This window comes from Vanellus vanellus (assembly GCF_965231255.1).
Source record: "Vanellus vanellus genome assembly, chromosome: 2".
Taxonomy (NCBI): domain Eukaryota; kingdom Metazoa; phylum Chordata; class Aves; order Charadriiformes; family Charadriidae; genus Vanellus; species Vanellus vanellus.
The window spans coordinates 57,470,697-57,484,940 of record NC_138906.1 but is presented as its reverse complement, the minus strand read 5'-3'; the positions used below and the strand labels follow the sequence as shown (position 1 = coordinate 57,484,940).

The following is a 14,244-nucleotide window of genomic DNA, read 5'->3' as shown; positions in this document are numbered from 1 at the left end:
TTATTTTTAATGACACAGCACTGGAAAACATAAGTTACAGATGACTTTTTGATACAGGATACATTATATATCTTATTTTAAAAGGATCTGTGAAGATATGCTGCATAAATACACATAGTGAAAATATATTGTGTTTATTTCTTCTCAGAGACTAGTTCTGTTTCTTTTTTTAAATTTATTCAGCCAATTAAATAAAAAAGTATAGATTAGCATCATAACAGCTCCCCCTCCAGGTTATCTCATTGCAACTACTGCAGCTGGAAGAGGAGAGCGAGCCATGCCTTCTCAAAGGTTTAGCAGCTTTGAACATGATGTTATTCATCATCTCAGAATGAAAATTTCACATTACAAACACAGATACTGTATCATGTTTTGGCAATGGAGCAGCTAGTTTTGCTTTGGAACAAAACCGTTTCCTGTAATGCCAGACACTGAAAGAGCAATGCATGTACTGGTGATACTACATAGTCAAAGAACTACAATGAAGTCGTGAAAATGCATATATATCCATATGCACTTATATATACACATATAAGTTCCTGTGTGTATATATATATTATGCATGTCCAAAAATAACATTGAAAAACGTTGCAGCAGTTAATTATTTTTTTTTTAAACACATGAAACTTATAATAGTTTGACCTCATTACTACAGGATAACTAATTAAATCTTCTGCAGTGCAACTCAATACAATACACTTAGTGCAGAGAAGTTAAGGTTTTGGTATTGAGGAGGCTAATTTCAGATTTCATGGGAAAGGACCAAATACAGGATCACCATAGCTCTGACAAAGCACAAACAAACCTGTTGCCACATACGTGTGAACAAATAAGGACATTTCTTTTTTTTATTTGATTTTTTTTTCCATGTACGGCTTCAGAAATTGCTAGCTTAACTGTTTGCATTCATGCTCATTTTGATATGTCTCAACAAGCTTTGTCTGGCACCAGTCTGTAAACCATTAACAGCTTAAACTACAAAAAGGTGGGCTCCTGTGTTTCAACGAGGTTAAAAACCTACTGACTGAGCTTTGTACCACATTCGTCTGCCTGAGCGGAGAACTACTCCAGATGGCGTGTGAAGTTCTCTGGGAAAAGTCCTTTATAACTATTTGCGTCTCTGTACTGAAGCCACTCAGATTCCTTAATGCCTGTCAACCAGCCAGCCTCCTGCAAGGAAAAAGACAGAGTTGCTTAAACTTCGGGTATCCCCCTCTCTTGCTACGAGCTTCAGACCTGAAGACGTTTCAGAGTTACATGGCTAAAAGATTTGGTCCTTCTGTTAAAAAGCAGCCTCTGATTTTGCACAGACCATTTTCTCTGTTCTGCCAGACTGTAATTTTGTGGGACTGAGTGACCGTGAGCATATTCTGTGGCCTTTAGCCCATCTAACCCCCAGCTGAACTCAAAACTGGATAATCAGTCTTCCAGGTCATCCAGTATTACACCAGATCCGCATTTGTGCAAATCTCTGTTGAGACTTTTTCAATGTTGCCACAATAATATTGGCACACTCGTGTAGTAAGAGCATAGCAGTGGGCCAGAAATATTACACAATACCACAGATGGGGAAAAAAAATAGTTTTCAATCTGATTTTCTTCCCCTGAGACTTCTTTTCTCTCATTCATGTATCAGCAATCAGGAGAAATAACAGTTCTTGCAATCTCTGGAGTTACTATCTCTAGAAACTCAAACTTAGGTAATATGCGATTATTTTTCAGAAAAATCCTGGAAACCTAAACCAGAACTTGACATGCAAAAATTGCACACAGATCACCAGCAGTCCGAGTTTTTTATTGAAAAGTGCTGGGTTCTCTTAAGTGTGATCAATTCTAGCTGGAATAAAATCAATTCAGTATTTTTAAAAATGATCAACCTATTCTCATCTCACTAACTCAGTAAGTCCGTGCTTTGTTCCTTTTCAGAAGAGTACGCAGAGCAAAGCCATGATGAACAGGGAATTTCTAATGCTGCCATATTATTATTGCCCAGAGAGTACACAAGGAGATAGAGTAATCTGAAGGGGTCTTCACGTACAAAAAGTCATGACTGCTCAGTGGCTGCATGGGGTGGTGTACTGACTCTGCCCCAAAATAAGCATCATAAAGCGGATACAGCTTATGTGTGGTATTGGCCGGGTACATGTAACTGGGGGCACGTTTTTGAAGCACGTGGAATATCTGAGAGAAAGGAAAGAGGAACTACAGCTTTCTAGCACAGGCAGAGTAGATTGTACAAAGGAATTAACAGTTTTACTGGATAATAACTTCCACTCAAGACTAATAGAAAAAACGAAGCCCCTGGGTGGGACTAGTCTGCTTCGAATGGGGAACACAGGCTGATATTACCAGCTACATTAGAATTATGGTTTTAGACAGGTCAAGTTTGAAGGAGAATAAAGAATAACAAAGATAAAAAGACTCTCTATAAAATCAACAAAGTACCTGGCAAAAGACAAAAAGATTAAGCTTTATGGTGATGTTAAACATGAAGGGCAAATATGTACCGAGTAATAAAGATACGACCAGAATGGTTTCAGAAACATGAATACATAAAGGTTTATTTTCTCCATCATTGCACACAATTTACTCCAATTAATGCTAATGGAATTTCGATGCACGCCACAAGAGAAGAATATTCTTCATGGATTCAGCAAGTGAAGATTAAGCATATTTAATACATAACATCCTAAGAAAAACCCACACAAGACAGAGAGCAGATTTTGCTCCCCTTACAGCAGTGCCCTATTCTATAAAAACGGAAGAGAAATTGATTGAACTGCCCATGAGGTAAGATGCAGCATAATTTGAGTAAGGGTAAGAGAAACTATCTCTATAAAGAGAGCAAAGTGCCCAGCTGAAAGAAAAATTTTTACTGAAATACAAAAAAAAAAAAAACCACAAAAAACAATTACTTGTCTCTTGTATTAAAAGAAAGCTCAGCTGAGATGATGAACAGTGGTTATTACCTGTCTTTGGAGAGCATCAACCATCAATACACTTTCAAATACAGTCCGCAGCACTCATATGTGCTTACGGTGTTTGTATTTAGACTCATTTTAAGAAATATTCTTCATTCAGAGCAGTGGTCTTAGCTGCCTTGCTAGGCAGGATCCCGTCCCCCATCTCTCCACCCCTAAATCACTGGGAGGCTTTCCACCAACACTACTGGCACTAGCAGATGCCCGTGAAGCAGCTGGTGCTGTGTACCGTACGGTCTTCTCTTTTAAAGCAGTGGCAAAAAATCAATTCACTTCACTGCAATTCAATTTAACACATGGAATAAAATAATATAAAAACTCACCCGAAACGCAATGTTAAAACCAAATTAAGTGTCTTAAATGAAATTAAACTGTTGTTTAATTCAGGTTTAGGCTTCCAAAGGGCAGAGATAGCTTTAGAGGCATGCAGCACACATAGCAGCACCTCCATACATTTTGGCTGTAGCACAGCACAATTTGTGTGCAGTTTCAGTGCCCTCTGTGGGTAAATTTGTATTATTTCTCCCAACCCACATGTAAAAGCTCTGACCATCTAGGGACCATGTAATCAATATTAAGACAAGATGATACAGAGCAACATAATGCAAAATTTGTAAGTCATCTTCTGTATTAAGTCTTTGTGTGCATGTGTGCCTGTATTAAATCCACTACAAAATAGCATAAAAAAAGCCCTAGAAAATATGTTGAGGTCAGATCCTGCTAGTAGCATGTATCTGGGACTTTAGCTGCAGCCAACCGTGCCACTTAGTCTCAAATGAAACCAAGTACAAAGACAAAATTAAAATCTTTGCGTTTTCTAATAGTAAGGACATTTTGAATACACGTTCCCATTAACTATAATCTGTGAGAAAAAAGTTGAGACAAAGAAAAGTGTCAACAAAAGAAAGAACCACATGTTTTTACCTGATCAGCCGTGGTCTCAGAAGGAATTACTAGTACAATATCTCCACGTTTTAAATTAAGCTCATCACTGTTAGCTGCCTCGAAATCGTGTAGAACTTCAACCTGAAGAAAGTAACACCAAACACGTAGACGTTATCTAAATGGAGACATTTTGTCAACAAAATTCTCTGTTAAATCTTTATTGAAAAAAAAAGAATAATGTACCTTCTTCATGCCTATACGGCTATAGGTAGGTACATTCAAATCATTAATGTTGACATTGATTCACGTCAAAGTTTTCTGTTCATATCCTCAGAAGCAGGAACAGCTTAAGTAAGTCTACCTGACACTACCAAAGGAAACTTAAGATCCTTTCCCAAGGTCACAGGTTCTCAAGGACAGATGATACTGCAACGCCCCACAAGTCCTGCCTCTCGGTCAAGTCCTGCCACACTTACTCTTTCTGTGCATGGAACTTGCTTTCATTTCCCACTATCATGACTAGACCTGAGAGAGGAATGGTAGGATTTTTGCAAATAAAATTGGGAAAGACACCCAGGAACTGGTATTTCAGACTCTCTCTCATTCTCTTGTTGTGGCCACTGGATATTATTCTTGCTGTAAACATCTATGGAAATTTGAGTGGGACGCACACCACCCATTTCAACAGGTGATCAAAGAGGCGAGTAGTAGGAACCCTAGTTAATGGTTGCCCTGGAAGGAGCTCCCATTTACTGGCAGACGGGTATGCCAAAAATATCTGTCTTTCAAAGGGGTGATTATTAAACCATTGGCAGGATCAGCACGTCATTGTGCAGAGACCATTTTAACTAAATGGTTCTACCTCCTTAAGAAATATGCTATTCTGAGTTTCTCAAAGCACAGCCAGTTCCATGGTAACTCTGCAATAATGAAAGAAAATGGCATGAAGAACCAGATGGCAGGCATATATTCTGCTTCTCCTTATTTACATCTGACCCAAGAGAATGTGATGAAAAACAAAAGATGAACTATGTCAGCATGTCTGAATCATAGATGCGCAATACTGTTCACCCTCACCTTAATGTTATTCTCGAGGTTTGCTGAAAATATTAAGCAATGAGAATAAACCAAGAAGAATGGCATACTTATGGGGTGCTATGGGACTAATTAGTCTGAACTATGCAAATTATAATAGGAAGCATGTAAAGTTCATCCATCCTCAAGGAGCTTTTCTGCTGCTCAGTGATTCTGAAGTCAGAAGCATTATCAAAGAACCTTGTGAACCAGGAAACCCTATGGGTCTTGCCAGCCAAGTAGAGAATTTCTCTTATGCCTCATTAAACTTTTCTGTTTGATTACCCTAACAGTTTATAACTATGATATTACTAAAGTCACAGAATGACATTTTAGCTTCATTACCGTGAATTGTAGAAGTCCCATGGGTTTCAATAGAACCAAAACTTCCACTATAGATTTTCAGGCCAGAAAAAAGCCAATTTTTAATATTCATACAATCATAGAATGGGTTGGGTTGGAAAGGACCTTAAAGATCAAATATATTGTTAGTATATCAGATATATTGTTAGCATATATCATACAATATTGCTGACAAACTCCGTGGCAGTGCAGTTTTGCTCAATATATTCATTTTCAGTAGTAATTTGGTGAGATGAAGGGGTTCTTGTTCTTCAATGAGTCTTACAGCTACATAAGGATATGCATAGCAACAACGGTGTGCAGAAAACCTATCTTCTCAGGCTTCGTGTACGAAGCAACAACACAATGGTAAAGTTGTGTTTGTGTGTATTTGTGTGTGCATGTACCTGGCTGTTAAACTAAGCATCCCTTGGCCTCAAGAAATCATCATACTACCTGCACAGACAGACACAAGCACAGACATCCGAAGGGACGTCCAAAAGAGGAACGAAGAAGCAGACCTTAAAGAGAAAGCCGGGTGGCATCGCAGAAGCTGCGTCTTCTGCTGGAACAGGCTGATCTTGAGAAGGTGCAGCCTGGATTTCTTCAGCGGGTTTCTGCTCACTTCCAACTTGGGCAGTTTCACTGGCAGAAGTGTCAGTGCCCTGAGTGCCCATGTCTGCTGCAGCATCTTTGGATTCGTTCATGACGACTTCGTGTTCTTCTCCCTCCCCCTCATTGTTTGATGCCGGCTCTATTACTACTGAAGGGATGCTGCTGACCTTTTCCTGGGGAAAAAAACAAACAAACCCCACAAAAGCACCGTAAGAGTATTTAGTACTTCATTTCAAGCAGGAAAACACAATTGTTTGTTTATTGCACGGGGCACACATGGGAATGGGGATTTCTTTCTTCTTCACAGTGGATTCTTACATTAAGACAGAAAACAGTACTTGTGCAAGAAAGTAAAGGAGTAATCCTTACCCTTTTTTCACTGTTTCCCTTAGTCCTCCTAAGCCTACTTTCTATATTACTACAAATCTTTGCAGTAAATAATAAAAATGCTCTGCAGGTAGTTTGGGTTTCTTTTTCAATGTGCATGAAAATTAACAGACCTTTCTCCTCCACCCTGCTTTTAACTTTGGGTGGGTTTGGGTAAAGCCACAAGTTCCAGGAGTCACTGTCCTATATTTCTTTGGGAATTCAAGTCAGCAGGATAATAGTGATACAAAGGTGATGAAAAAAGGAAACATGACCTATTTCTTTGACTGATGGATGGGACTTCCCCTGACTTACAGCAACGTAACTGGAAGGAGAGAAAGCAAAAAGGCTAAGTAGGTAGCATCTGACCAATAATGAAGCCTAAGACAAAAAGCATTTAATAAAACTTGGAGCATCCAACCTGAAAAGAACATGTTCACCAATCCTCTGCCAGACCATCCTATTCTGGAGCACAGAAGAAATACAACGTGCAATGACAGGAGGTGGCAACTGGCTGCCCAGTTGCAGGGTCTGCTGTAGTAGCTGTTCCCCAGCTCCTCAGAGGTTGCAGACGAAAAGGCAGCAGACCAGAGGCAGATACATAGCTTGACCACCGTGATTTACGTAAAACAAAGTAATGCTATTGGACAGGACATGGTGCCACAAGACAAGAAAAATCCATTACTTTCCCTGCCTATCTCTCCAGAAAGCCCTGTTAGGTTATGGGATAAAGCTTGTCTCCACAGAGGAGCACAGAGAGACAACAGCAGGAGCGGAAGCTCAAACAATACCCTGCCCATGCTGCTCCCAGGCCCATCACAGGAGCCACCATCTCCACAAGCCCAAGGGAGCACAGGGGCACAAAGACAGGGACAACCCAAATTAAGGACTCAGAAGAAGGGATACCCTGTGTGGGTCCCTCCCAGGGCTATCCCAGGATAGCCTCGGTCTTGCTACTGGTTGGATCTGGGGGCACAGAGCTGCAGCAGCCTTGCCTCTCTTGGGCTGCTGAATCTGTCCCAATTCCCCTAGACACCCTCCTGTGCACCGACATGACTTACCTGAGACACATCAACCTCCTGTTCTTCTCCCTGAGCTTTGTCACCTTCAGCAACACCCTCCTGCTCAGTGGTAGCAGCGCCATCACCAGCTCCTGCTGCCACAGCCGCACCATCTTCTGCTGCCGCAGCTGCCTCGGTGACAGGTACCACCTACAAACAACAGAAGAGAGGGATCTTTCAGGATATGAGTTCTGGATATCTGCTGGCGAGGCCACAGACCAGCTTCTGCTCTGCGACCTCTCTGAGTGGTGCCAACCCACGGCCTTGGTTTCATTGGGGTTCCTCCTGATTTGTGGGGAGAGCAGCACCAGGGGCAAGCTTGTGCAGCGAAGCTGGCTAACAGGTGGGAGACACTTAGTAGAGTCCTCAGGTGTTACTAGTGGAGTAACAGTTTGCCAAGGCTCTAGTATTTTTTCCTTCTCTTGCCTTCATGCTACATTGTGGACGGAATTCACCCCAGGTTTCTGCCAAGGAGGAGGAGCTTGCAAGCTGTTCAGGGGTTCATAGGACCCTGTGAGTGGAGTCTGTTCTCAGGAAGAGGCGCCAAGCCTTCTCCAGCTACTCCTCTAGACCTGGGCTGGCGTCAAAAACATTGCCTTAATTACAGACTCCTTTCTAATAGAGAGACTTGCAAATCGGGCTATCTCAGCAGAAGCAAATATATTCTACAGCTGGATAATGACCAGAAATCTTCAGATTCCATCAGTTATCAGCAAAAAATATAACTGTAAAGATCTATAGCTAGGTCAGCATAAAAAAAAGAAACATACATAAAAGCCCATTCAGTCTGGATATAGCAGAATCATTTGTGATCAGTCCATGCTGAAAAGTTAAGGCACGTTTTATTCCAGTTCTTGAAAGGTGGACAGAAAAGTACCTGCCTATAGAACAACGCTGAATCCTTTATCCAGCAGAGACTGTCATTGTAATTTATGTATCATCCTCAGATTTGTATTGGTATATACTGGTGTATGCTTACAGTAGCATATTGGATATATACTCGTGGCAGATTAAATCTTAAGGGTTAGAGGGTGGAAGGTGAATGACAAAACTCATTCTGTTAACTCAATTAACTTCCACATGGATAAAGTAGAGCACCAGTATAAAGTAAAATCACTGAAGAAAAACTGTTTTCTAGGTACCAATGTCAAGCTACAGTTAGCAGAAATATCTCCAGCTAACAGCCTGATGCTCTTTTGTTTCCTCTAGTTGGATCTTTCCTCCACGGATGAGGCTGACTCAGCTACCTGAACTCAACCTGAACTACCTGCAATTGTTCACGGGCGCTTTTCAGGCACTGATTTTAGCAATATCTATTATTCAGCACTACTCCTATTTGCTGCTATTAACTGATGTGATAAATTCTTTTGGAGTCCTTGAAGGCAGAAAATACTACGAGGTTTTGTAGAAATCACTGGAGAAACTTTAGTTTAAATTGAAAATGCTGCTGACGGAGGATGCCCTATTGTAAAAAAGAAGTAACATCAAAAGACATGGACACATGCTGACATATTCTCCTGTGACTTGTAAGACATGCAAGCCTGTCACTCATAGTATTGCCAATTTTAGCAGCCTTGACCCAAGAAGATACTCAAATAAATGATGAGTGTAAAAGCCCTGGAAGAGGCTAGTAGGAAAGAGGGGGAACAAAGTACATAATCAGATTGATTTTATACCATGCGCTTCTAACAGCATGCAGCAGAAATTGATCTTTCTGTCTGTTGCGATCAGGATCAACACTTCTTTTCTCTTTAGTGGATTTGTATAGCCCATTTTATTTCCCTATGGAGGAGAGTACTAATTTACATGAATCAGCTCTCAAATGCCCTGCAGTGAAAGGGTGACACTCTCACAGCCTGTAACCATGAGTCACTGAATGTATAGCACAGCTCACAATTGCGTAATCATTTGTTCTTGTGTCTAAGAGTACAAAAACAATGCAAGCTAGATGATTAAAAAAAGCTTTTACAAAAGCGCATGTGAGGTAGTACAGAATGAACCTCACTATCAGCCTCAAATATATTTGATTAATACAGAAAAGAAAATTAAAAAAAAAAAAAGAGGGAGGCTCATCCCACTGAATTCATACCCAGCTATGGTGAACCACATACTTGCAGATATAGTTACCTGTCTTACCTTATTTCATACTGAAAACCAGTCCTACAAACCTCTTTTCTATAGGCCATCAATAATATTAAACAGTCTAATAGCATTGCAAATTAGTTATCTCTAGCAATATTATTGAAATTTGGACAGTTGCGCCATTATACCAACCACAGAGGGGACAAAGAAAAGGTCATCCAGTATAACGAGGGCTGCGATAGAAAAACAGTCAAGTGGTTCTAATTGCAGCAGAAGCGAACGCTTCTTTACCCAGGATGCAGCCGATTCACATGGTTGCACTCTCCTCTCATTAACACTGCTGTCACAATGCCACAGATTCGGCAGCAGCACAAAGGAGCCCCGGGAGAGAAGAAGGAGGGCTACCGAGCCTGCTGCTGGGGGTCTGTCTGCCAGAGGAGCTCCCTGAGCTATGCCAGTTTTCCAGAGCCGAAGATCCGTCCCCGTGGCTGGATTTAGAAAGGGACTGAGCAATTTTTATGACAGTTGGTTATAATTGCAGCTAAGCTAGCTAATGTAATGTCAAGAGGAACTAGTCATTATGCTTCAAGGGAATACATTAATTGCTTGCAAAGTCTTGGAAGACTTTTGGGGTAGTACTGAAGAATTTGTTATGCAAGTTGCAGTATCAAAGGGGCCACCCTCCACTGGAGGCCAGATAGCAGCTTAGCAAATAGCTTGATCTCCTACGGCAGCTCTTCCGCATACAGTAATACTGCTATTTAAATAGAACACAGGGTCACACTCACCAGATAAGAGACCTCAACTTTACTAAGGACAAGTGGTATTAGGAAAAAAAGGGGAAAGATCTCAAAGACTTAGCCTTGGTGCTCACAGGACAGTGAGGAATTTCTTGCATGTTTCTTCTTGGACCAGACTCGTTTGGAGTGACAAGCCAACGCTAGCGAAGCAACACAGCACTCTCTTGCACTGTGTCAGCACCAAGCTGGGCCTGATCTACCACTCCCGTCCTGTACTTCCCTGCTAGTGTATTTCCATGGATTTCTACGCAGATGTGGCAGCGTTGGTGAGGAGTACAGCACCAGCGAGTCCCAAACTCGCTTCCCACTGACGCTGGGATACCCTGGAGCCCCAGATATACCCTCGACTTCAGCAGAGCTAATGCTGTTTTACCGCAGGGTAACAAACCCAAGCTTGGACATGTTGTGAAACAGGCACCAGTTCACGATCTTTTTGTATATATCGTAGCGCCAAACTGAACAACAACAAAAAAGGAGGTTGTCAGCACCTCAAGATAAAAATGCTAAGTGATTAATAACTAGGATTACAATCTCTTTCTCAGCCCCTACTGCTACCCCTGCATTTAATATGTAGCCATTCCTCTTGTGCTGCTCTCTGTGCATGATTGAACACATTATAGTTTAGAAGGATTCAGAGTAAGTAGTTTTATCACCTCTGAAGAAATATAAGCAAAATACAATCATTTGAGTCCACACATGCACAGCTTAAAGTATGCCACTGAGCTTTTCAGTTGCTTTGTAATTTGATTTTAACTGTATCTAACTTGATGCTGGGTTTGTGCTTTAGCAAACAAACTCCTAACATGATTATTTTCAAATATCTGTTTTAGTTCAGGGCATATCGTGCTAGGAAAAATGAATGATTAATCAAAGTGGTTTTCATTTCCTTTTATAAAGAGGTTTGCAGGAAGGCTAGGGCAAACAAATTTAGGGAAAGTGTAAAAGCTACCGGGAATCTATGCAACATACTTCCAAGTGTCAATCGAAACAGCATTATACCTCCTTCTACCATGGAGCTGCTTTGTTTGCTGCCCTGAGATATTTCTCACTCTATACTGCTGCAACAGGCAGTTTCTAAGGCAGGTCCTGCACTGAATGAGAGGTGCTCTGCTGTTAGAGTATATACCACAGATGTAGTGCAGTGTTAGAATAGATACTGCAAATAGGTCACGATTGCATTGTACCGGCCTGCATATTGATGACATGCAAATAATAAATATATATTTTCCCATTATTCTCTTGAAGATATTAAAGCACAACCACACTCTTGAGGCTGTTGATATGTACCTCGCTTTCTTTCTCAGCAACTCCAGTTGTCTCCTTATCCCCTGCCTCGACACTGTCCTGTATAAAGAGGAAATATGGTCATCACCTTACTCATGCTGAGGCAATGGCTGCAGAGAAATTGGTATTAATCAAGCTCAATGGAAGCACAGCAGTATGGGATGCAATGAAATGAATGGCTGGAACTAAATGGGGTTGTATATAGCAAGCAGAAAGATTCTTGCTGCCACATATAATCTGAAATAAAAATAGTTATAGGCTGAAAACCAACAAATAAAACCTTTTACATATGTCATCATCATCACACTGTAAGTGTTAAGGATATTTTTTTTCACTTTTATTATCAGTATACTCATAATAGGACCAGCTTTGAAGAATTTTTCGGTAAGCAACAACCCACAACCCTGCTGACCTTGCAGTTTCCAGCAAGCTCAAATTTCTCCCACCCAAGACTCAAACTGTTCCCGCTGTAACCTTCTGCTGCCCTTGCAACTCACCAGAGCTTCAAGGTAAACTTTCTAAGACACTTACTTCTTCCGCTCGTGTTGGACTGCAACTCATTTAAAAGGGCTGTTCAAAAGAGATGGGTCACAAAGTTTGTAATTTTTTTGCAGAATCACCTTTCTCTAGGTCCATATTCTGCGGTACCTGCAGCAGGTGTCTGACATTTAAAAAGTTAGACATGTGTCAGTGGTTTTCTAAATCTGACACCCATTTAGATGTTCAGGGGATCAAATGCACCAAATGGTAATGGGGTCCTCCCAATAGTACTTTTTACGGCACAGATGCCATCTAGGTCCTTTTCTACAGAAGGTCAACAGTCAAAATCGCTAAAATTCAGGCCTGGTTTGGAACAGTTGGAAGTACTGGGAACAGTTGGAAATACTGTTTTTCTGTTCAGGTTTGAATCCCTGAGGGGCTTTTTCTAAAGACACTCTGCTGAGGCAAAGCAAATCAAATCCTCGTTATCGAAATCCACTTTGCTAATAAATTTTGAGGCTGCTTTGCAAACACAGGTAGGTCAGATTTTTCAAAAGAGCTGTAGGTTTGAAGACAAGTTCTGCAAACCTATGTGAGGGCATGGTAGATTGGACCGTCCACTTTAGCAATCAGAAATTAGGAGACCTCACATACTCACAGGCTCCAACTAACTGCCTTCACGCACCCACAACTGTCGCTCCAAAATTTCTACAAGTTTCGGCTGAAATGGTTGCATGTTTCTTTTTTAATAAAAAGATGCTGAGTTATATCCAAACTTCATATTACTCATGTTGTTTCTCATCTAATCTTCTAGTATTGCCTGCAGTCACCTCATAAGCCCCAAACATGTCCAGATGCCAGGGCAAGGCAGCTGCTGACAGCAACGTTACCATAGAAACCTTTCACATCTTTATCCTGTTAAAATTACAGTGTTATATAACCTTTTTTTTAATGATTAATTCTTTTTTTTTTTTTTTGAAGCTGCCAAGCCTCTTCCATGGAGTCCTCAATTTTATAATAAGTTTGAGAATGCAGAAGATCTTAAATAGAAAAAACAAATATCAACAGCAATATATAATTATTCTTACTCTAGCGATGCACGCATGCAGATAGCCACCCGCAGAAATCTTGCTTTCTTTTTTTACAGAAGAGATGTACAAAATGTTTCTGTTGCCTGTAAAAGCTTTATGTAGATAGATGCCTTCCCTACTTTTACAATTAAGAAGTGCTGCATTTCTGCCATCAGCTGTATTTAACAAGTCAATTTGCCTTCAGAAATGAACATCATCCTGCACTTCATAGTCAGGAATGCGCCAGCCTCTGCCCTTCTCTTAATAATGCCCTGGCAATATTCTCTGGTAAGAATCCCACCAGCCCAGCTTTGGGCCTCTTTGCAGAAGAATCTAATGTATACCTGTATATATTTTTAAATGAGGTCTGTTTTCCAGGCTAACTGAAAGCACGGTTTTGGTGGGAAAGGGGAAAGTAAAGAGAACTGTACCATTTTTAGGGCATGAAAGCCTAGTAAAAAGGATGACTGAAATAACTTCCAAGTAAATAATGCCACAGTTCCATAAACAGAGAAAAATCTGCTTCTGCAGACTTCAAGAAAATGACATCAGTTCTCTCCTGTATACGAAAGCCATATATTTTTAATGGCCTCATGCTCCAACTTGCACCTGCACTAAGCTGCACACTCAGAATTTGGACACATTTGACCACTCTTCTGTATCTGACCATTGTATTGCTCTTGCAAATGACATGCTCTGCCATTTAGGCACTGTGAATTGTACCTACAGTGGGATTCAACCATAATTGGATACCCTCAAAGCTGAAGGCTGTTTCCTGGCCTCTGCTGTACTTGCTCAGTGTCTGCAAAGAGCTTATCAGGAGGTAGTTTCATATATGCTTATACACAGCTTTGAAAACCACAATATTTAGTTGAGTGTCTGACTGCTTTAATGGGAGAACATCAGAGTCCAGTCAGGCATCAAACCCAAAGCACTGAACGGCTCTTTCCAAACTAATGAGCGTAACACAAGTCAAAAAGCCCATCTCTGAGCAGTGCTCTCAACTCCAAACGCTATGTCTCATCAGTAGGAGAAGAAGAAAAGGAATAAGAAGATTTCATAAGCTTTCACTTTATTATAATGCCCTCATTTCATCTTTGTTTGAATGTGAAAAATTGATGTGGTGAGAGGGGCAGTATTACTTGAAAAACAAATAAATCAGCAGTTAATGCACTACATCCTTTAGACTGTATCTTTTGGATTT

The 14,244-nt window shown here is 40.8% G+C and overlaps 1 protein-coding gene across 1 annotated transcript in view; it reads right to left on the bottom strand.

Annotated features, from left to right (window-relative positions):
* Positions 1-1,062: 1,062 nt before the first annotated feature.
* Positions 1,063-14,244, bottom strand: part of AMPH (amphiphysin) — a gene marked incomplete at both ends in the record, with an annotated part of 125,042 nt that continues 111,860 nt past the window's right edge. Inside the window, 5 exons of the mRNA XM_082479690.1 lie at positions 1,063-1,170; positions 3,906-4,007; positions 5,804-6,070; positions 7,325-7,474; positions 11,494-11,550. Of these exons, the coding sequence (XP_082335816.1) occupies positions 1,063-1,170; positions 3,906-4,007; positions 5,804-6,070; positions 7,325-7,474; positions 11,494-11,550 (684 nt within the window). The remainder of the gene's footprint in view (positions 1,171-3,905; positions 4,008-5,803; positions 6,071-7,324; positions 7,475-11,493; positions 11,551-14,244) is intronic.